General features: G+C 46.2%; 1 protein-coding gene across 3 annotated transcripts in view; it reads left to right on the top strand.

Moving 5' to 3' along the window:
* The window catches only part of LOC117358073 (serine-threonine kinase receptor-associated protein-like), a 175,328-nt gene that overhangs the window by 135,114 nt on the left and 16,648 nt on the right, over positions 1-23,566 (top strand). For all 3 annotated transcript variants that reach the window (XM_033939523.1, XM_033939521.1, XM_033939522.1), the window contains exon 7: positions 12,671-12,883. In XM_033939523.1, coding sequence (XP_033795414.1) covers positions 12,671-12,883 — 213 coding nt within the window. The remainder of the gene's footprint in view (positions 1-12,670; positions 12,884-23,566) is intronic.

Here is a 23,566-nt window from a genome sequence, read left to right as displayed (position 1 = left end):
TTTAATCCCAAATTTGTTCCTGGGGATAGGGCGGGGGACTTTCAATGGTGGTAATTTCAGGAGTTGGTCTGTGTGGGGCAATTTGTTGACATGGAGGGGTGGAGGGTGCGACCCTTTAGTGACCTCCAGGAAAGGTATGGCTTTGAATCTAAATATTTTTTTCCCTATCTCCAAGCGAAGGACTATATTCAACGGGCTGGGATTCTGTGAGAACTCCTTTGGGGGAAAACTGAATTTGAAAAGCTATTGGACCTGAAGATGAAAAAGGGCATGATTTCCGCTATATATGCCTGTCCCTGAAATATATGTCGGCTTGGGAAGCAGATTTGGGCCGGCGCATAACCCCTGAGCAATGGGACATGACCTGGAAGCATACAGCTACACTTGGCCTGGCCACTGTGATGGTGAAAAATGGTTGGAAAGCATTGTTGTGTTGGTACTATACTCCTGTGTTGCTAGCAAAGCTCTCTGAAGGAAGAGATGGAAAGTGTTGGCGGGGATGCAGGTTCCCACTACCTACTTACATATGTGGTGGGAATGTGGAATGGCTTGGGGGTTTTGGATTTCTGTATTTCAGGTCTTTATCATTTGTATTCCTGCATCATTATGACACTACTTGGGATGAGGGGGAGGTTGATTTTACTAAACTATTTGGTATTCCTGCATCATTATGACACTACTTTGGATGAGGGGGAAGTTGATTTTACTGAACTGTTTGTAATGGCAGCTTGCCTTATGCTAGCTGCCAGTTGGAAACAGCCTGCTGCCACAGATGTGCAATTTTTTGCTGAATAAATTGGACAACTGGTATTCTCTATATAGGCTGACGGCCTTGAAGTATCACAGGATGGGGAGTTTCATTAGGAAATGGTAATGCTATGAAGAGTGGAAGAAAACTGTACAGTGAGCATGTTGCTCAGTTTTGTGGGATTTTTTTTTGGGGGGAGGAGGGAATTATGCTGATCGCTGATTTTGTATAATGATATTCATTCTGTATATGATGCCTCTCAGTTATATAGTTCTTGTTCTTATTGTGCTTATGGATACTCTGCTGTGTATAATGTGACTTGGCAAAAAATAAAAGCTATGAAAAAAAAAACTCCTAATGACTATTATCCAATGCTGCTCATCCATGATGGCACTAATAATACTGCTAGGTACAGTTCTGAACATATCAAAAGTGATTTGGTGTCTCTGGGAGAGAAGGTGAAGCAATCAGGTGCGCAGGTGATATTCTCGTTGATCCTTACTGACGAGGGTAAAGGCCAAGGCAGAGAAGCTCGCATCTTGAAGATGAATGCATGGATGTTGTTGTCAAGAGTGTTTCGGCTTCCTGGACCGTGGAATAATTTTCCAAGGGCTGCTGAGTAGGGATGCTGTGCATCCATCAAAGAGGGGAAGAAGTGTCTTCAACAGCAGACTGGCTAACCTACTGAAGAGAGCTTTTAACTAGAATCATTGGAGCAGTGTGATCAAAGCTCCCAGGTAAGTATAAAGCCTTCAGCTAAGTGAATCACTAAATACCTCTGCACAAAAAGAGAAAAAAGGGCAATGTTTGGAAAGCAGTACATACTAATGCTTGAAGTATGGGAAACATGGTTTTGGTTCTAGAGGATTTGATGGTAGAGACTGTTGGATTTGGTGGTGATCACGGAAGTGTGGTTCATGGAGAACTGTGACTGGGAAGAGATATACTTTAGTTATATCAGGCTATAATCTGTTCAGGAAAGATAGGGTTGGAAGAAAATGAGGATGAGTGGCATTATATGTTAAAGATATGAAAATAAGAATAGCCGTACTGGGTCAGACCAATGGCCCATCAAGCCCAGTAGCCCATTCTCACGGTGGCCATTCCAGGTCCCTAGTATTAAAGCCACACAATTGCAGGATCTACAGATCTGGAAAGAGGGAATGGAAAATGTATTTACATTGATGTGATATATAGACCTCCTTCATAGACAAAAGAAGTGGGCAGAAATTTAATAGTAGATATTCAGAATATAGCTGTAAAAGGGGAAGTACTGCTAATAGGTGATTTTAGTATGTCAGATATTTATCAGGATATCCCTATTGCGGGGTCTTCTAGAAGTAGGGAGATAGTAGGGAGATCCTGGATTCTCTACAAGGAGATCCGTTCCAGCAGTTGGTAATGGAACTCACGTGGGATGGGGCCATACTGGACTTAGTGCTTATAAATGGAGAAAATTTTTCTGATGTTGTATCTGGTATTCATTTGGCATCCAGTGATCATCGCATGGTATAATTTTATATTAAGACAAGTGTTAAGAGTGCTCATTCAAAAGCAAAGAATCTAAACTTTAAAAAAAACCAACTCTAACTTTATTCAGATGGGGGATTACGACAAGAAATTGATGTCTGGATAGGAACATCTGGAAGAAATAGGAAAGCAGTGGGCAAAACTGAAAGGAGCTATTTTAAGGACATTTTGTAAGGAAAATAAGTAAAAGTAAAAGAGGAAAAGAAAGCTGTGTTGGTTCTCAAACGTAGTAGCTGAAAAGATTAGGAATAGAGGTTAGCTTTCATAATCTACAAAAGATTGTAGAAAGAGGAAGACAGGCAAAAATATCTGGAAAGAGAGGCTGATTGTGTAGTCAGAAAAGCAAATATGCAAATGGAAGAAAAAATAACCAACATGGTAAAATGGGGAGACAAGACATTTTTTAGAATTATTAGTGATAGGAGGAAGTGCAAAAGTGATATTATAAGACTCAAAGGTGAAGGAAAGGAATATGTAGAAGCTGATAAAGATAAGGCTGAATTGCTTAACAAACATTTCTGTTCTGTGTTCACAGTTGAAGCGCTGGGAACAGAACTGCAGAAGACAAAAGCAAATAGGGCTAGAGATGTGGTGGATCTTGATCAATTTTCAGAGGATTATTTTCATGAGGAGCTAGCTAAAGTAAAGGTGGACAAAGTGATGGGGCCGGATGGTGTACATCTGAGGATATTGAAGGAATTTAGGGAAGTTCTGGCGGCTCTGCTGGCTGACCTTTTTGATGCTTCTCTAGAGTTGAGAGTGGTACCAGAAGACTGGAGAAGGGCGGATGTGGTCCCTGTTCACAAAAGTGGAAGTAAGGAAGAAGTAGGAAACTATAGGCTGATAAGTATGACTTCTGTGGTAAGTAAATTAATGGAAACTCTGTTTAACAGAGATAAGTGAAGTTACTGGAATCCAGTGGATTACAGGACCTGAGGCAACCATGGATTCACTAGAGGCAGGTCTTGTCAGACAAATCTGATCAATTTCTTTGACTGGGTGACCAGAGAATTGGATAGAAGTTCACTAGATGTGGTGATTTAGATTTTAGCCAGGCCTTTAACAGTGTTCCACACAGGCATCTAATAAATAAACTGAGTGCCCTCAGCATGGGCTCCAAAGTGATGGGCTGGGTCAGGAACTGGTTGAGTGGAAGTTGACAGAGGGTAGTGGTGTGTCTCAAAGTTTGGTTCTTGGGCCTATTCTTTTTAACAATTTTGCAAGCGATATTGCTGAAGGGCTGTCTGGTAAGATTTGCCTCTTTCCAAATGATACCAAAATCTGCAATAGAGTAATAATAATAATAATTTTATTCTTATATACCGCCAAAGCCGTAGTAGTTCGAGGCGGTTTACAACAAGAGGAGCTGGACAATCAGCGAAGATAGGTACAAAGTAAAGTTATAAAGTACATGTAAGCGGATACAGGGATAGGAAGGGCTGGAACAGACTGCGAACAATCAATGAGAATAGGCGCACTGTACAGTCATCAATACATGTAGGCAGAGAACAGAGCGGGAATGAGAGATCGTAGTAAAAATCAGTTGGAGTAAAGCAATAGGGCAATAGGAGCATTTAGGTTACAAATCGGTTGTACAAGTTAGTTGTACAAGTAGACATGCTGGATGGTGTTAATAATATGAGGAAGGACCTAGTGAAGTTTCAAGTTTATTAGTGTTTTTGATTAATCGCTTAATCATACTTCAAAGCGATGAACATACATAAAAAAAAAAACATTTAAAATTACAATATTAAAAAGTAATACAATATTTAACATAAACATTAAAATAAACTAGACTATATACAAACTTAACAAACAAGAAAAAAAAGGGCGAAAGGGATTTGAACTACAAATTATTATAGAAAGAGTGGTCGGGGAAAAACACAAGGTCGGGGATATAAGATGTCTGGTCAAATTCAACATAGTTAATAAATCCCAGGTTGAGAATTATTACTCAAAAGCATCTTTGAAAAGGAATGTTTTTAAATTAGTCTTAAATTTATCAATATTGTGTTCTTCTCTTAAATAAATTGGAAGAGAATTCCAGGCTTGTGGGGGCCGTAACGGAAAAAATAAATTGTCGTCTAGTATTGATGATCTTGAGAGAGGGAATTGTCAATAAATGTTGTTCGTTTGACCGTAATGTTCTATTTGAGGAGTAAGGAATCAATGATTTAAAAATAAATGCGGGTGTTTTAAAAAGTATTGATTTAAAAGTAAGTAAGCATAATTTATAAGTTATTCTATGAGATACCGGAAGCCAATGAGCGTTCTTAAGAAGTGGTGTTACATGATCAAATTTTTTTGTTTTTGTTATAAGCTTGATGGAAGTATTTTGTATAATTTGTAGACGTCTAATTTCTTTTTGTGCAATTCCTTTAAAAAGGGCGTTACAGTAATCGATTTTAGAGATTACTAAGGAGTGGATAAGAATATTAGGTGATTTAGAGCAGAGGTATTGCGAGAGGGAACGGATTTGACGAAGTCTTTAGAAAGATGATTTGATGATACTACCAATATGTTCGTGAAAAGTTAATTTATTGTCGAATATGACTCCTAAGATTTTAATGGTATTAACCAATTGCAAAGGAATATTTTTTATAGTAATAGGGGCAATAGGTTTAGGAGTTTCTTTCCATGGGAAAAGCATCGTCTTTGTTTTTTCAATATTAAGGGCTAACCTGTTTATATCTAACCATTGATGAATTTGTTCAAGTTTATTGTTAATTGCTATGATATCCAAAGAATGGTTTGAAATTTGTCAGCTAAGATTTAATGCTAAGAAATGCAAGGCCATGCATTTGAGCTGAAAAACCCAAGGTAATGGTAATACTTGGTGAAGAATAATGGTGAAGAATTTTTATGTACAAAAGAGGAACAGGACCTGGGTGTGATAGTATGTGATGATCTTAAGGTAGCCATGACAGCGAAAGTTAGAAAGATGCTTGGAGTGCATAGGCAGAGGAATGGCCAGTAGGAAAAAGGAAGCACTGACGCCCCTGTATAAAACTCTGATGAGATCTCATTTAGTATACTGTGTACAATTCAGAAGACTGCACCTTCAAAAAAATATAAACAGGATGGAGTCGGTCTAGTGAAAGGCTACATCATAAGGCGTTCATGGGCAGAATGAAAGATCTCAATATGTATACTTTGAAGGAAAGGTAGAAGAAAGGAGATATGTTAGAGACATTTAAATACAATCAGCAAAAACGGCTGCGTCAGGGCAATCACATTCTCTCCTGCTCCTGACAACCATTGTTCGGCGAAACAAGATCCTTGTTGGTGACATCCAGTTCCTTGTCTTTTGTCAGCGTGAGAAGTGCTATAGCAGGAAGATCTACTCGCTGCTGTTTGTGCCATCATCAGAAGATAAGTGAACTGTTTTGTTCTTTTTCTGGCTCCCTGTGCACAGTGGTGGCTTTGGTCCCATTTTGAAAAATTACATTTTGAAACGTGTGGAGTTTTTTGCCTATGATACAGAGCAGGACTGGTTAAGAATTCATTGGGTTGCTGTCCGTACATTGTTGATAAGTTGAGGCTTTTTCTCCACCTATTATAAATGTACTTTCATGGGGTATTCCCCACCACTAGGCTAATAACAATTTTTTGCTGATTGTATTTATATTTTGTTATTGCGATTTGGATTCTTGAGAGACATTTAAATATCTACGTGGCATAAATAGCATGAGGTGAATCTCTTTCAACTGAAAGAAAACTCCAGAGTGAGAGGGCATAGAATGAAGTTAAAGGTGATAGGCTCAGGAGTAATCTAAGGAAACACATTTTCACAGAAAGGGTGGTAGATGTGTGGAATAGAGAATGACACGGGAAAAAAATTTGTCCCCATCCCTACAAGCTTGGTCCCCCGTCTCCACCCCATCCCCACAAACCATCTGATCCCATCCGCACAAGCCTAGAATAGTTTTATACTGAACTTATTTTATTAAAGCATAAAAAGAAACAATATTGTGTACAATTGTCATTTTATAAATCAAAGTTCTGGCTGCCGAACTGCCAAACTAGAGGAAGAGATCTTCAGCTGGCAGGGCTTTGTTTATAAATGTTTATCAACACAACTAATAAAGAAATATAAATTTTTTTTTCTACCTTTGTTGTCTGGTTTCTGCGTTCCTTATCTTCTCATCATTCTATTTCTTCCATCCATTGTCTGCCTTTTCTCTGCTTCCATATGGAATCTGCTCTATTTCTATGCTTCGACCTGAAACTGTGCCTCTCCCATCTGTCCCTCCCCCATTGGTCTGGCACCCATCTTCCTTCCACTCCCCCATAGTCTGACATCTCTTCTTCCCTTACCTCCCCCAGTTGGCATTTAGCATCTCTTTCCTCCTTTCTTCCCCTCAGATCCAGCATCCAGATCCCCTCCTTCCATCCAGTATGTGCTCCCCTCAGTGGCGTACCTAGGGTATGTGGCACCCGGGGCCCATCATTTTTTGACACCCCCCCCATCTATATGAAAAATATGATTTTTAGTACCAATCTACATATCGCACCACAAGAGTGTACCTAGGAAAAGGCTGCATCTTAAACATTGCAGTGAGCACTAGAACACCAACACATACATTGTAAAACTAAACAAGCCAGATCCCGCACAGTCAATTGGTCCTGTAGTCAATGCCAACTGAAAACTATGTCTTTTTCAGAACACACAGAACAGAGATACACCCTCCCCCAAAATGGAATAATCACAAACTAAAAATAGAAATATGTAGACAAAAGTTAAACTGATCCGCCAAGAAACCAGACCCTGGATACAATGCAACACCACAAAAAACAGTAACACATGTCCTCTAATACAGTGCAAAATATAAAGACAGTAGATGTAAATTTGAAAAAACTGATACATAACAATCACCACTTTATAAATTAACAAATAAAAATAAAACAAATAATGAGAAATAAAAAAATACCATTTTATTGGACTAATCCCCGTAAGCTCGGTCCCCATCCCCGCAAACCACCTGATTCCATCCACACAAGCCTTGAATTGTTTATATTAAAGTATAAAAAGAAACAATATTCTGTACAATTGTCAATTTATAAATCAGCGTCTTCTCCCCACTCTCTTCCCCATTTCCCTTCAGCATCCTCAGCCCACTCTCTCTCCACTTTCCTTCAGCGCACGCACATAAAAACAAGCAAGTAATTTTATATCATTTTCATTCTATTCATTCATAGAAATTAAAGTCTAGATAATGCCAGTCACATAACAAAACATGATTTTACAAAAATAATTCCCTGCAGTCAAGCCTGCAAGGATTACTAGATGTCTTTCAGCAGTTCCCCTCCCTCCCTCCCCCTTACCTTTGTGGCCAAGTCAAAATGATCTACCAACAATAAAATTTTAAAAACACAAAGCACGCTGTACGCAGAGAAAATGTTAATTATCATTTATATTCCGCGGATTTTCAAAGAGGTCAAGGCAGATGACTTTATGCAATGTCACCTCAGTAACAACTATACAAAAATAGACAAATATTCCCCCTCCCTTTTTACTAAACTGCGATAGCGGTTTTTAGCGTAGGGAGCTGCGCTGAATGCCCCACGCTGCTCTCGACGCTCATAGGCTCCCTGCGCTAAAAAACTCTATTGCGGTTTAGTAAAAGGGGGCCATAGTGCAAAATATAGACAGCAGATATAAATTTTCAAAACGGACACATTTTGATCACTAAGTTGAAAATAAAATCATTTTTCCTACTTTTTTGTCTGGTGATTTCATGAGTATCTGGTCCTTCTTCTGGTCCTTCTTCTTTCTCTCTCCCCCTGGCTCCCCTCTTTATTTCTGCCTTTCTTTCTCTCTCCTCCTGGCCCCCCTCTTTATTTCTGCCTTTCTTTCTCTCCCCTTGGTCCCCCTCTTTCTTTCTGCCTTTCTTTCTCTCTCCCCCTGGCCTCCTCTTTCTTTCTGCCTTTCTTTCTCTCCCCCTTGACCCCCTCTTTATTTCTGCCTTTCTTTCTCTCCCCTTGGTCCCCCCTCTTTCTTTCTGCCTTTCTTTCTCTCTCCCCCTGACCCCTCTTTATTTCTGCCTTTCTTTCTCTCTCCCCCTGCCCCCCCCTCTTTATTTTTTCCTTTCTTTCTCTCTCCCCCTAGCCCGCACAAAGCCATCGTGCCGATTTCTCCACTTCCACGATTCTTTCCCTACCCTCACCCCCAAGCCAGTAGCCGATTTCTCCCTGCTCCTTCCCCGATGTCCTGATGTCCTGAACTTCATCGGGCAGCAGCAGCATTCACAATTCACTGCTGTTGCCCGCTTCAGGCCTTCCTCTCTGTCGGGTCCTGTCTTCATGAAAACTGGAAGTAGGCAGGACCAGGCAGAGAACAAGGCCTGAAGCCGGCAACAGCAGCGAATTGTAAACGCTGCTGCTGCCCGAAGAAGGTAATGGAGCACCGAGGCAGTCCGCTTCTCCCCCTCCCAGCCGAACCCCCGCTGACCCTCCTATCTCCCCCCCCCCCCGTGAACCTTTCCGACCTTCCCAGCGAGAGCAGCAAACCTCCTTCGCGGCTTTCTCCTCCCTCTGCCGCGTTACTGATGACGTCATCAGTGATGCGGCAGAGGGAGGATAAAGCCGACGCTACTGGAGGGAGGTTTGCTGCTTTCGCTGGGAGGGTCGGAAAGGTTCACTTGGGGGGGGGAGAGATAGGATGGTCAGCGGGGTTTCGGCTGGGAGGGGGGAGAAGCGGTCTGCCTTGGTGCTCCAAGGCCTGGCGCCATTACCTTTTTCGATAATGGCGCCGATGCTGCTTTCGCTGGGAGGGTAGGAGCGCGATAGGGACCGGGCCAGCTGTGCACCCCCCCCCCTAAGGCGGCACCCGGGATGGACCTCCCCCTCGCCCCCCTTGGTACGCTACTGCCCTGGGGAAACAGCCTGCAACAAGATCGCGCGATGCCAGAGATCTTTGCCTGCTTCGGCTGTTTCCTCCGCCGCGGTCCCGCCCCTCCTCTGACATCAGAGGAGGGGCAGGACCGTGGCGGAGGAAACAGTCGAAGCAGGCAAAGATCTCTGGCATCGCGATCTTGCTGCAGGCTGTTTCCAGACGCGACACCCGGCGCAGGGGGGGAAACTGGACCGGACCGGGAGCACCCCCTCAGGGCTTGGTACCCGGGGCGGACCGCCCCTCCCGCCCCCCCCTTGGTACGCCACTGGCTCCCCTCTCTCCTCCCTACTTCCCTTCAACGTCTGTTCCACTCTCTCCCCTCCCCACTTTCCTTCAGTGTCTTCTCCCCTCTCTCCTACCCACTTCCATGCACGTCTGCTTCCCAATCTCTCCTCCCTATTTCCCTTTAGTGTCTGTTCCTATCTCCCCTCCCCCTCTCTCTCCACTTTCCTTCAGCGCCCTTTGCACAGTCCAACAGCCACCTCCCTCCCGATCGCCGCAGTCCAGGCATCTCCCACCTTCCCTTCTCCTCACCTTTGCTGGCAATTTTCATTTTTGTCTGCAAGCAGTCCGAGCCTTTTCTCACGTTGCGTGTGGCTGCACTGAAACTTCTCTTCTGGTGCAACTTTCTATTTCCGGTTGCGTCAAAGGAGAAGTTTCAGGCAGCCGCATGTGACTTGTTTAAAGGTTCGGGCCACTCGGAGACAGAAAAATGAAAATCGACAACAAAGGTGAGGGGAAGGGGAGATGCCCGGACCACGGTGATTTGGAGGAAGGAGATAGGGGGTTGCTAGACTGCATGATCATGAGGGGTGATAAGTGAGGCAACACTTGCAAAATACTTAACTGCGGGGACAAGGCCATTCCCCGCTCCACAGGGCGGTGAATAGCCTGTCCCCGTACCCGTGGCAACCAAGTTTTTTTCTTTCCCATTTCAGCGGGTTACCCTTGGCTAACCGCAAGTAACAGTCACCGTGTCATTCTTTAATGTGGAATGGATTTCTAGAAGAGCTGATGGAGACAAGACTGTGTCTGAATTCAAGAAAGTGTGTTTTTCCTCTGGCCAGTGTTTTGATTTCTTCATCGGGAAAGTGGTTGTGCAAGAACTTGCAGGCAAGATAATATGGACCAGTTCCCTGATGAAATTGAAACACTTGCCATGTTGGCAGTAGGTCCAGAAGAACAAGACATGTTTGGAACTTATTGAAACTCACTGAAAGAAAAGAAAAAGGAAAGAAAACATAATAGTTGTCTGAATAAGATTGAATAGTTTGATTGGAATAACAAAATAATGCATAAAAAAAGAAATGGGAAAACTATGATGACAAATGTAGCTATGAGTGCATAATTATATTGCACTCCTTATAGTTTACTGCAGATAGTCTCTGTTGTTCATGTTTTTTGCTGGTAGATTGATTTATGTGTTATGCCTTTTGTGTGCTCTAAATTTGTTTGCTGGATGTTGCAATTTTGAATTTTTGTGTTGGGCTGATTTGGCGCATGTAAATTGATTTATAGAGAATATAGTAAAAACAGTTAGCTTAAAAAGGTTTAAAAAAGATTTAGACAAGTTCTAAAATAAAATAGCCCATAATTCTGTATTAAGATAGACTTGGGAAAATCTACTCTTATTCCTGCAATAAGCAGCATAAAATCTACTTTACATTTTGGGATCTTTTCAAGTATACTGGGTTTGATGTTCATTTGATGTGTTCCAGTATGGCGATGCTTACGTTATCTAGAGGCTAGTTTGCTGTTTTTCAGACTCAGTTTCCTAGCTGGATTGCCTATTTATTCTTCTGAAGAGGTTTCCTTTCTTGTTAGGATTCCACTGTTTTCAGTAGGTTCTGTCAGGGCTTTAGCCATTAGAACTTTCTGTCCTAAGGCTCCATTTTGCCATTTCTTACTAAACTCAGGAACACTAATGTGTGGAGACAGATTTTGATCAGCAATGAGGGTCAGACCTACTGCAACAGTCCTCCATGAACAGTCAGTTTTCCTTACAAAAAAAAATGTTCTTCCAATGCAATTTAGGTTTGTGTTTTTTGTATTTCTGTGGAACCTGGCCAGGTATGGAAGTAGCTAGGCTGCTGGATATGTCAGTACTCTTGTTTTCCCCTCCCCCTTCCAGAATGCATGGCAGTAGAAGTTGTTCTGAAGCTAAGCCTTCTCAGTTAATTGGAGGAATGTCCCCACTTCTCTAGCTAAAGTGCAGACAACTACATTGTCATCAGGTTTTGTTGCATCCTCTATTTTGACTGATTGGGATGATTATTATGAAGTGCCACAGGATTGCAGTTAAACTTCTTTGCAGCTCTAATACATAGTGGTGGACATGGCAAGTGAGTGCATTTTTCATCTTCTGCAAGAGTTAGTTGACTTTTGAGAAGTCTGGCAATTTCAAGGATCAAAATTATTTCTTGAGCCATACCTGCTGTCACTTTCCTAAGATGAAGAATTTCATGTGCCATGGAATTGAATTCCATCAGATTAGGCTATGATACATTCTTTTTTTGGACTTCTGAGTTGTTAACGAGAGAATCTTCCTCTGCCATGGATTTTATTCTCGACTATTTTGGAAGGGTTTAATGAGCTCCCTTGTAAGCAGAGCAGAATTCTAAGTGTCAAGTGTTCCATTTCCCCTAACACAGCTCTAGCAAAACAGGTAATTTTCCTTTCAGGAAAATTATTTTGAGGACTGCTGTTGGAGACATTTAAGATACAGAAAAGACTAGTATATGACTCTTGGTGGATTGGTGCTGTGTGCCAGTGTCCAATCACGGTAAGGATTTGGGTGGGCGGGGGGCGATGCCAGTTCTCGGGAGTGAAGGCACGCATATCGAGTCAATGCTCGGTTTGCGAGGCAAGATTTGCAAGAGTGTTTTGCTTGTCTAGCAAAACACTCGCAAACCGCATTACTCGCAAACCAAGGTTTGACTGTACTTGAAATTTGGGAGAAGTTGTGAGAAGCAAAAAAAATACAGCTATGTGAAGAAGAAAGAAAGAACAAAGTATTTTGAATGTTTTGGCTGTGGCGTTTCAATGAAATTTGTTGTTTTGAAGAGGTTTGAACAAATATTTTAGGTCTTTTACTCCATGCTTAGGTATTTTATTAGATGTACAATAGTATGTGCCATTCTTTTGTGCCTCTTACTGAGTGATTGTGTAACTGCATTCAATCCCCTTTATTTGTTTGTTTGGTGTCACACCAGTAGTGCAATCACCAACAGGAAGTAAAATATTGTATATGTTAATTTTTCATAGTGAAAATTTTAGCCAGTATATTTATACTTATAGGATATGTGAATGTTAGTGAATGCCATAAACTTTTCCTATAAATAAAAATTAATTTGATTGCCTGTTTTATTAAAATTAGATTTTAATAAAACAGTTCTGCATATTTGCATTTGTTTTGGTTATTGATCATAAGGACATGTTAAAATGATAAGTTGTTGTGCAGTGATATAATCATGCTTTAAATTCTCCTTATGTTTCAGGATAACAAAATATTGACCGGATCATGGGTTGCACGCAATGCCTTGCAACTGTGGGATTATCGATCCGCACAACTGGAAAAAAACATTCCTTTCCCAGGAAGATTATTTCATGGAGAATTTCTCTATGCAGCAAAGTTCTGTAATAAGAATGTAGTCATTGCTGGAGGAAGTGGAACCTATAGTGCTTGTGCTGTGGATTATAAAACAGACAGGGTAAGATGTGAATTCCTATTTTAAACATGCTGGTGTAGGACACTAATCAATTGCACTAAAGTTGTTAACAATACAATGGATCAGGAATGCTGATGTAGAATAGATTACCTATTCCAAAAGGTGGAGTCAAAGTAACCATTAGTGTTCATAAGGTTAACCATAAAAGGGACAATTTTTGAAGATTCACACTCACCTGCAAACTCATGTCCCCTCACCTAACCCTAATCCCACTTAGTTTTCTCCAAATTTTGCCCACTGTAAGGAGAGGGATTTGAAATAGAGAATGACACGGGGAAAAAATCTGTCCCCATCACCGCCCCGGCCTACCATCCTCTGCACCGCCCCGTCACCGCCGTTCCCTTCACCGCCCTGTCACCGTCACCGCCATCCCTTTCACTGCATTGTCACCGCCACTGCCATCCCATTCACCGCCCCGTCACCATCCCCGCTGCATCCATATAAGCCTTAGTACTGTAATATTTAGCTTATTCCTTTCTTATAAATCAAAGTTCCTGCTGCTGAACTAGAGAAAGAGATGTTCAGCTGGCAGGGCTTTGTTTATAAATTTTTAGCAACACAACTAATATACTACTTTATCCTAAAGCAAAAAATAAATAAATAAATATAATTTTTTTTTCTACCCTTGTTGTTTGGTTTCTGCTTTCCACATCTTCTCATTCAATTCCTTCCATCCACTGTGTGTCTTCTCTCTGCGTCTTCCATTTGCTGTTACTGTGCCTCTCCCTTCACCCTCCCCCCAATTGGTCTAGCACCCATCTTCTTCCCTCCGCTCCCCCATAGTCTGGCAACTGTCTTCTTCCCACTCTGTCTTCCACATTTTCCTTCAGGGTCTGTTCCTCTCCACCCTCCTTCAATGTCAGTCCTATTCCTTTCTACCACCACCCTTCCCTCCCTCCTTTACCATCTGTTCCTTTCTACCACCCTTCAGCTCCTCTCAAGTGGCCTATCTATCTACCTTCCTCCCTCTTATTTTCATGGCACGTTACAATGTAATTTGTGCAAGCCACTGGAGTCTGCAAGCTCGGTCCCTGTCCCATCCCCACAAACCATCTCGCTTCTGTGCTCCTATTTTCCCCATTTCTAATATCTCCCTTATGTATCTGCCATTGCCCCCCCCCCCCCCCTGTGTCCATATACCATCCCCATGGCATGTCCCCTTTATGTCTCTGTCCCTAAGCCCCATGCACATAATTTCCCCTCTTTCTGTTACCTTCCTGTGTCCAGATTTCCCCTATCTTCCTCTTCCATACCAGTGTGTCTCTTCTTTTCAACCCCATCTAGCTTTTTTCCCTCTTTCTTCCCCCCCCCCTGCTTCTAGCATCTGGCTCACCTACCTGTCCTTCCCTTTCTTTCCTGCTGTGGGTTTTTCTTTCCGTCTTCATCCCCTTGGCCCAGAATCCTTTTCCCTTTCACTCCCTCCTTCCAGTTTGAGCCGGGAACACGAGCAATCGCACGGTCCCCGCAGCCACCACCCGCCTGCCAAATCGATCCTACTGTTTAGCCAGCTCTCTCCCTTCTCCTCACCTTAGTTTGTAAGTTTTCTTTTTCGGCGGCCTGCACGCTTTCCCAAAGAGCCACGCATGTGCGGCTGCTCAGTGTTCAATCTTCTGCTCTGCTGCAACTTCCTGTTTCCGGTTGCGTCAGAGCAGAAGATCGAAACTGAGCAGCAGCGGGTGCGCGGCTCTTTGATAGTGTGCGGGTCGCTGAAAAAGAAAGCCTACAAACTAAGGTGAAGAGAAGGGAGAGAGCTGGCTAAACACTAGGATCGATTGGGCAGGTGGGTGATGGCTGCGGAGACCGCGCGATCCTTCATGCCTCACTGCGGGGACAAGACCATTCACCGCTCCACGGGGCGGTGAATTGCCTTGTGCCCGTCCCCGCAGCGACTGCTATTTTTCGTTCCCCGTTTTGGCGGGTTACCCGCGGCTAAACGCGGTGGCCGTGGGTAAACCGCCACCGTGTCATCTCTAATTTGAAACCCTGTTTTTATGCACATAGGTGTGTATTTAGCTGTGTACTAAATAATGAAAATTTCCCTCAAAGTAGATGAAGCAGAAATTAAAGAAGAGGCATATTCAATATTAATATATAAATAATATTAAATGTATACTGCTAAGTTTGCCTCTGCTTTTCCCTAATGAGAAACTCCTTACATATTATAAATAAATAAATAAATAATGAAATGCTGATTTGATTTGGTGTATGCCTTACAATTTTTTAATCCTATGATGCATAGAGATTTGATACTAGTAATTGATAAGATGAGGCAATTCATAAATTTATCCTAGGACAAGCACACAGCTTATTCTCACATGTGGGTGGCATCATCCACGAATCCACAGACAGTGGTAAAAGTATACTTGCACTTCTAAGTTTTCTGAAACATGCTGATCAGGGTGATGCAACCACAAGAGCAGTTTCTCAATATCAGCATAGCCTGGAAGATCTTCTGAGAATGGGGCACCCCTCTCTGTAGATTTTTCACCACTCATCTGAACAACAAGGTCTTTCATTACTGCTCCAGACTGAAATCACACAGCAGAAACAGATATGTTTTCTCTACTTTTTTAGTTAGCCTCCAGAGATCCATAGAGACTGGACTGTTTTCTGATCCTCGTCAACCAAAACAGGAGACACTTCTACTTCCCATCCTCCAGACCCTAGCCTTCATGGCATGGATGTTGAGAGGTTAATGGTTGACTCTTTCCACTTGCATGAGGGTTTCTTCTGTGTTCTGATTACTTCCAGAAAATATTCTACTAAGCAGTCAAATAAATTTAATTAAGGATCTTTCCTACCTAGTTGATTTATATAATTTATTGTTAGTTCCTAATGATAATTGGTCGCTCTTTAACTTTGTGATCTACTTAGAACCACTTATGAAGAATTGAAGAGGCTTGCCTTCTGTTATGAGGGCAAGGCCCTAGATCGGAAGTCCTCAAGGTCCAGTACCTAACCTGGCTTTCAAAATTTCTATAATGATATGTATGAAATCTATTGACATTTACTGCTTCCATTACATGCAGATCTCATACATATTTATGGAAATCCTGAAAACCAGGCTGGGCTGTGGAACTCAATGGTTGGGAATAACTAATGAGATAATTAAATCTGCTGACAACACAATGTTGTTTAAAATTGTTAAAGCACAAGAGAATTGTGAAAAACTACAAGAGGATCTTGCGAGACTGGGAGACTTAGCATCTAAATGGCAGATGACATCAGCTCAGTGAGCAGCAGCCAAAAATACAAATAGAATGTTGGGAATGATCAGGAAAGGAATGAAAATAGAGATGAGAATGTTATAATGCCCTTGTATCACTCCATGTTGCAGCCACACCTTGAATATTGTGTGCTATTGTGGTCGCCACTTCTTAAAAAAGATATAGGGAATCACTAAAGGTACAGAGAAGGACAACAAAAATGAAAAAAAATAGATGGGATGACTTCCCTATATGGAAAAGCTAAAGTGGCTAGGACTGCTCAGCATGGAAAAGAGACGACTCGGGGGAGATATGATAGAGGTCTATAAAATACTGAGTGGAGTGGAACGGGTAGAGGTGAATCGCTTGTTTACTCTTTCCAAAAATACTAGGATTAGAGGGCATGTGATGAAGCTACTAAGTAGTAATTCTGTTCTGTCCCTTCCAGATTCAGTACGCTAGGTGTTCGATTCCTTCCCGCAATCTGGGAGTTGCAGAAATCCAAACACTTTTGTGAGCACATGCTCCTCCTACCTTAGAGAGAGAGTTAGAGCCCCCTGTAGTTTCAATTTCTGCAAGCAATCCATGCATAAGTATTTTGGATATGCTCTGCATCGTTTTCTTCTTTTTGGACTTAAAGTTATTTTATTTTTCCGATGGCTTAAGTGCCTTGAGAGACCCCATACGGTGTCCTCTGCCGGAGGAAAGGATGCAGTCCTGTGGAGCCAGACTGCTGCTTCACAGAGAAGCTTCAGTGGATCTGTGAGCCAGCCTGCTTGAGCCACCCTGCTTGAGCCTGCTTGAGCCAGCCTGCTTGAGCCCGGATTCTGTTTAGGACGGCCCAGGAGAGGCGTCCTATACAGAATCGGCCTACACTAAACCCCGATTCTGTAACCAGCGTCCATGTTACAGACGCCGGTTACAGAATCGGGTTAGAGTAGACGCGGCCGCTACACTTACCGTGGCAAGGGATCTCCCTGCCGCGATAAGTATAGTAGCCGCCTGTCCGATTGCCGGCAGGAGAGTGCCCAAACCCTCCTGCCGGAAGATGCCCCCCCCCCCCGACACTACCGATCACCGGCAGGAGGGTGCCCAATCCCTCCTGCCAGAAGACGCCCCCCCTCTGCATCCCCCCCCGCGCTAAAAGCCCCCAAACCTCCCCCCCACCAAACTAACCTTTAATTGTTGGCCGGACAGGTCTTGCCCGTGCAGCCAGCAGGCCCGCCTCGTCGAAATGAGGCGGGCCCGGCCCATCCCGCGAAGACTAAGGCCTGATTGGCCCAGGCTCTAGAAGCCTGGACCAATCAGGCCTTAGGCATAGCGGGTCCGCCCATCCCCACTAAGCCTAAGGCCTGGGCGAATCAGGCCTTAGGCTTAGTGGGGATGGGCGGACCCGCTATGTTCCAGGCTTCTAGAGCCTGGACCAATCAGGCCTTAGGCTTCGCAGGATGGGCCGGGAAGGGGCGAGCCCGCCTCATTTCGACGAGGCAGGCCTGCCGGCTGGATGGGCAAGACCCATCCGGCCAACAATTAAAGGTTAGTTTGGTGGGGAGGAGGTTTGGGGGCTGTTAGTGCGGGGGTGGAGGGGGGCGTCTTCCTTCAGGAGGGATTGGGCACCCTCCTGCCAGTGATCAGTAGTGTCGGGGGGGACATCTTCCGGCAGGAGGGTTTGGGCATCTTCCGACAGGAGGGATTGGGCACCCTCCTGCCGGCAATCATACAGGCGGCCGCTATACTTATAGCGGCAGAGAGATCCCTTGCCGCAATAAGTATAGCGGCTGCGTCTACTTACAATGTAGACCCTCATTTTGCTGGCCTACATTGTAAGCGTCTCTTCCTCTATTAGGAAGACGCGTAGGACCGCCTAGGTTCGCCTAAGGCCCTTATGTGAGCTTAGGCATCTTGCGGGCCTCCCTAGGCTACCGGAAGCGCCTTCAATATAGGCAGCCTGCCTGGGGAGCATTTTTTTTTTTAAAACGTGCATCCCGATTGGCTGTAGGATGCCTACAGCTGCCTAAAATCGGGACGCACTTTGTAGAATCAGGGCCAGAGTCCATTCCCCTGGGAGTTTGCTTGACCTCTGACCCTGTTGGGGGTTTAAGTGCAGGCTGTATACATCCTGAGTAAAAATTTCCCTCTAGGTTTCAGGGTGCAGGCTTTGTTTCCCACCCCCAGTCACATGGAGAGTTTCTGTGGGGGCGGTTACAGTCGGGATGATTTTCCAAGGGCTGCTGAGCAGGGTTGGTATACATCTAAGAAGGGAAGAAGTGTCTTTGGCTGCAGGCTGGCTCATCTACTGAAGAGGGCTTTAAACTAGAAGTGATAGGGCAGGGTGATCAAAGCCCCCGGGTGAATATAAGCCCTCAGGTAAGTAAATCACTGAATACCTATACATGGATGGAAAAGGGGACAATGTCTGGAAAGCAGTATATACCAATGCTCAAAGTATGGGTAACAAGATTCTAGATCTAGAAGCTGTGAAGGAAGAAGATGAGTTAATGAAAACGCTTTTAAAACATAGAATTGTGAAGTTTCTGGAATCCACAGGACCAGAGGCAACATGGATTCACTAGAGATAGGTCTTGTCAGACAAATCTGATCAAGTTCTTTGACTGGGTGACCAGAGAATTGGGTAAAGGGAGTGCGCTAGATGTGGTATATTTAGATTTTAGCAAAGCCTTTGACAGTGTTCCACACAGACATCAAATAAATAAACTGAGTTCTCTTGGGATAGGCCCCAAATTGGCGGGCTAGGTCAGGAACTGGTTAAGTGGAAGGCGACAGAAGGTAGTGGTCAATGGATGCTTCAAGGGATGTTACCAGTGGTGTGCATGCCAAGGTATTCTAGCTACTGGTCTTATCCTAAGGCCTTAGGTATGGGGGTCAGCGCAATAGCTGATATTGATTTTGGATATATACGAATACCTCTTTCTAAGCATATAAACAATATTTGTCAACTATAGCAAAAAAAAGAAATACATTCCAGCATTTAGCTGGGCAAATATCCAAGTAACAAGATTCTTTTGAGAGCCTCCTCAGCTAGCAAGATACTATTTCTGAAGTAACAGCAGAAAATTCTTTCAAACATCTATCAACCAGCAAACCTTCACTCATGTAGGCATTTATAATGTCTATTTCAATACAGTCTCCTAAGGTATGTGTAAATGACTCTTCTTTAGCACTCTCCAGACCAGTAGAGGTTAACTTTACGAATGGTATATATCTAATCATGACCAGCAGGTGGAGACTGAAAACAAAACTTTGGGACAGTATATCCTAGCCCCTCCTCTCTATTTCCCTCAGTCTTCTTTCAGTCTCCAGCAGGTGTTGAGTGATCTGTACCCATCTCCCTTGGTAGGGCTGTTGGAAATTGTTTAGGGGGTTTATTGTCCCTGGTTTTAGCCGGACGGAGCTTGGGCGGACTCTGTTTGGGGGTTCGTCCGACCTCGGGGGTGTCAAACCCGGCGGGTCACGAGCGGGGTCCCTCCCCCCACTTCCTCCACCTCCCCACATTTTTTTAGAGGAGCCTCAGCAGTAAGCCTTGCCCCCTAAATCAAGCAAGGCATATTGCTTCGAGAGCCTGTGGAGTCTGTTCTGTAAAAAAAAAAAAAAAAAAAAATCCTGAGGTAGTGCTGGTCTGGAGGGTTGTATCCCTTTAAGAAAACTGTATTTTACTGTATTTTTTCAACTAACCGGCACTTTTTTGCAGCTAGGTCGCGTATGGAGCAATGAGCACTTCTAAAGGGAAAAAGTGCTCATTGTGCTCCAGACGCGAGGCACTCGCGGCCGGCCTGTGCAAGCGGTGTTCAGGCCGGTGCGGTGGAGGAGCTCCGTCGGCAGCGGCTGCAGGCACCCAGAGCTCCCCGCCGATGGTGCCTCGCGAGTCGGCAGGGAATGGTGGGGAAGCCCGGTCTTCTCCGTCCGCCCACGGAGGGATTCCCCAAACCGCCGACGGTCGGGTTTTAGAGGATTCCCTCTCAGCTGATTTTTTGACAGCTGATGCCGGCTTGCCTGCTTTAGCGGCTGAGACTATTCAGGTTTCTCAGCCGCTTCAGGCTATGGAGGGAGCTTTTTTGGCGGGAAAACCGCCTTCTTCTCTGTCTGGCCCCTCCATTTTGTCTTCCACCTCAGGTGACCTTCCCCCTGTTTTGACTATGCAGGGGCAAGGTTCTGCTGGGTCCCCTGCTGTGGCAGGGAGTCCCTTGGGACCCTCGGGGGGTTTTTCTCCTGAATTTTTCTTTTCTTTATGCAGAGCCTATTTTCAGGCGGCTGGGGGTCCCGGTTGCGCCCAGGGGGTTTCGGGGGGTGGGTTTTCCTCCGCGCTCCCTGCGGCTTTGCCTCTTTCGTCTGGCGTGACGTCCCCTCCGCCGCCTCCCTTGTCCAAGCGTCCGCGGGTGTCGTGGGACGAGAATTTGTGGTCGGAGGAACGGGTCGGTCTGGAGGAGGACCTGGACCCTTCTGAGGAGTTCCAGGACTCTCTGGAGGGGATGGAAGCTGGCGGCGGGTTGTCGGATTTCCCGTTCTCCAGTGACGAGGCGTCCGTGGTGCGCCTTTTTCAGAAAGATGAGCTGCCTGACCTTATTCAACAGGTTTCTTCGATTTTGCGTTTTGAGGACGCGCCGCCGGAGACTCCGCGTGTGGGGGACCCCCTGTTACGGGGGATCCGTTCCGTTTCCCGCTCTTTTCCTATGCATCAGGATATTCGGGATATTATTCTGGAGCAGTGGAAAACGCCGGAGACGCCGTTTCGGCTGGCGCGCAGCATGGCTCGCCTGTATCCCATTCCTGAAGGGGATCGGGCTACGTTAGCTTCGCCAGTCGTGGATGCGGTGGTCTCGGCAATTTCCAAGCGGCATACCGTGCCTGTTGAGGGCGGTTCTGCCTTGCGGGACCCTGAGGAGCGCAAATTGGAGAGCATCCTTAAGCAAAATTTTCAGGTCTCTGCCTTTGGGGTCCAGGCGGCTATTTGTGGGGGACTGGTCGCTCGCGCCGTGTTTCGGTGGGCGGAGCGGGTCTTGGATCGAGAGTCTGACGACTGGTCTCTGGTGGATCAGGAGGTTGCGAAGATTGAAGATGGCGGCTTCATTCCTCTCAGATGCTCTATATGACTTGGTGCGGATCTCGGCTAAGTCTATGGCTTTTGGCGTGGCCGCAAGGCGTGTGTTGTGGCTGCGCGCTTGGGCGGCGGATGCTGCGTCCAAAGCTAAGCTTACTAAATTTCCCTTTCGGGGGTCGTTTTTGTTTGGAGAGGACTTGGATAAGTTGATTCAGACTCTGTCGGACTCGAAAGTTCCCCGTCTGCCGGAGGACCGTGCCCGCCCGGCGTCTCGGGGGGGTGCGGCCCGGGGGCGTTTGCGGGATTTTCGCAAGTATCGCCCTGGGCGTGGGGCTGCTTCTTTCCAGTCTCCGGGATTTTCCCGGGGTCGGTTCTTCCAGCGCATGCAGCCCTTTCAGGGGGCCCGTCGGGGGGCAGGGAATCCCTCCACCGGTTCCCCCGCTTCCCGTCCTGCACAATGACGCCTTGCCGGCGCCCCCTTTGGTTCCGGTGGGGGCCCGGCTGCGCGAATTTTTCCCCAAATGGGCCGAGATCACGTCCGATCAGTGGGTCCTGGAGGTGGTGCGGGACGGTTATGCCCTGGAGTTCGCCCGCTCTCTGCCGGATTTTTTCCTCGCTTCTCCGTGTCAGACTCCGGGGAAGACGCAGGCTTTTCGCCAGACCCTTCAGCGCTTGCTAGATCTCAGGGCAGTTGTTCCGGTGCCCCCTCCGGAGTGAGGCACGGGCAGGTACTCCATTTACTTTGTGGTGCCCAAGAAGGAGGGGACCTTTCGGCCCATCCTCGATTTAAAAGGGGTCAACAGGGCTCTCAAGATTCCCTCTTTCCGTATGGAAACTCTGCGGTCGGTCATTCTGGCGGTTCAGCCGGGGGAGTTTCTCACTTCTCTCGATCTGACGGAGGCCTACTTGCATGTTCCCATTCGGGCCTCTCATCAGCGTTTCCTGCGCTTTGCGATCTTGGGTCGGCACTTTCAGTTCTGTGCGCTTCCCTTTGGGCTGGCCACGGCTCCTCGGACGTTCACCAAGGTGATGGTGGTCATCGCGGCAGCCTTGCGGTCGGAGGGCATTCTGGTACACCCCTACCTGGACGACTGGTTAATTCGGGCAAAGTCGTTGCAGGAAAGCTCCCGGGTTACTGCTCGGGTGGTGGAGTTTCTCCGGTCGCTGGGCTGGGTGGTCAACCTTTCCAAGAGTCGGTTGGTCCCGGCTCAGCGTCTGGAGTACCTAGGGGTGCTGTTCGACACCTCCTTGGGGAAGGTCTTCCTCCCAGAGGGCCGGGTGAGCAAATTGCAATCTCAGATTCGCCTGCTTTTGGCGTCCCGGTGTCCTCGGGCGCGAGATTTCCTCCAGGTCTTGGGGTCGATGGCGGCGTCCCTGGACGTGGTGAGGTGGGCGCGGGCCCACATGCGTCCTCTCCAGTATGCTCTGCTCCGGAGGTGGTCTCCCCAGAGGCACGGGATGGATGTTCCGGTTCCCCTGCGAGGCTTGGCGCGCTGCAGTCTGCGTTGGTGGCTCCAGACCCCTCACCTAGTTCAGGGGGTGGGTCTGGATCTCCCGCAGTGGACGGTGCTCCTGACGGATGCGAGTCTCCTGGGTTGGGGGGCTCAGTGTTTGGGTCACTCAGCTCAGGGCACCTGGTCCGCGGAGGAGGCCGCCTGGTCGATCAACGTGTTGGAGACCAGAGCGGTCCGTCTGGCGCTGTTGGCTTTCCACTCCCTGTTGCTGGGCAAGTCGGTCAGAGTGCTGTCGGACAATGCCACGGCGGTGGCTTATGTCAATCGTCAGGGGGGCACCAAGAGCACTCAGGTGGCGCAGGAGGCGGCTCTGCTCATGGTTTGGGCGGAATCCCATCTGCTGGACCTCTCGGCCTCTCATATAGCCGGAGTAGAAAATGTTCAGGCAGACTTCCTCAGTCGTCACTTCCTAGATCCAGGAGAGTGGTGTCTCGGCGCCGAGGCGTTTCAGTTGATAGTGCAGGCTTGGGGGCAGCCCCTGATGGACCTGATGGCCACGGGTGGCAACGCCAAAGTGCCCCGCTTCTTCAGTCGTCGCAGGGACGGTCTGGCCGAGGGTCTGGATGCTCTGGTCCAGCAGTGGCCAACGGAGGGGCTGTTGTATGTGTTCCCTCCTTGGCCGCTGGTGGGCAGAGTGCTTCTTCGCATCATTCACCATCCGGGTTTGGTGGTGCTGGTGGCGCCGGATTGGCCTCGACGTCCGTGGTATGCGGATCTGGTGAGGCACCTGGTAGCGGATCCTCTTCCTCTGCCTCTCTCGGACGACCTTCTGATGCAGGGTCCCATTCCCATGTTCGACCCGTCTCCCTTCTGTCTTACGGCGTGGCTCTTGAAAGGGGTCGCCTTAGCAAGAAGGGATATTCAGACAAGGTGATCTCTACACTGTTGG

This window comes from Geotrypetes seraphini, chromosome 3 (genome assembly GCF_902459505.1).
Source record: "Geotrypetes seraphini chromosome 3, aGeoSer1.1, whole genome shotgun sequence".
NCBI classification, from domain to species: domain Eukaryota; kingdom Metazoa; phylum Chordata; class Amphibia; order Gymnophiona; family Dermophiidae; genus Geotrypetes; species Geotrypetes seraphini.
This window is presented reverse-complemented; position numbering and strand designations above follow the sequence as displayed.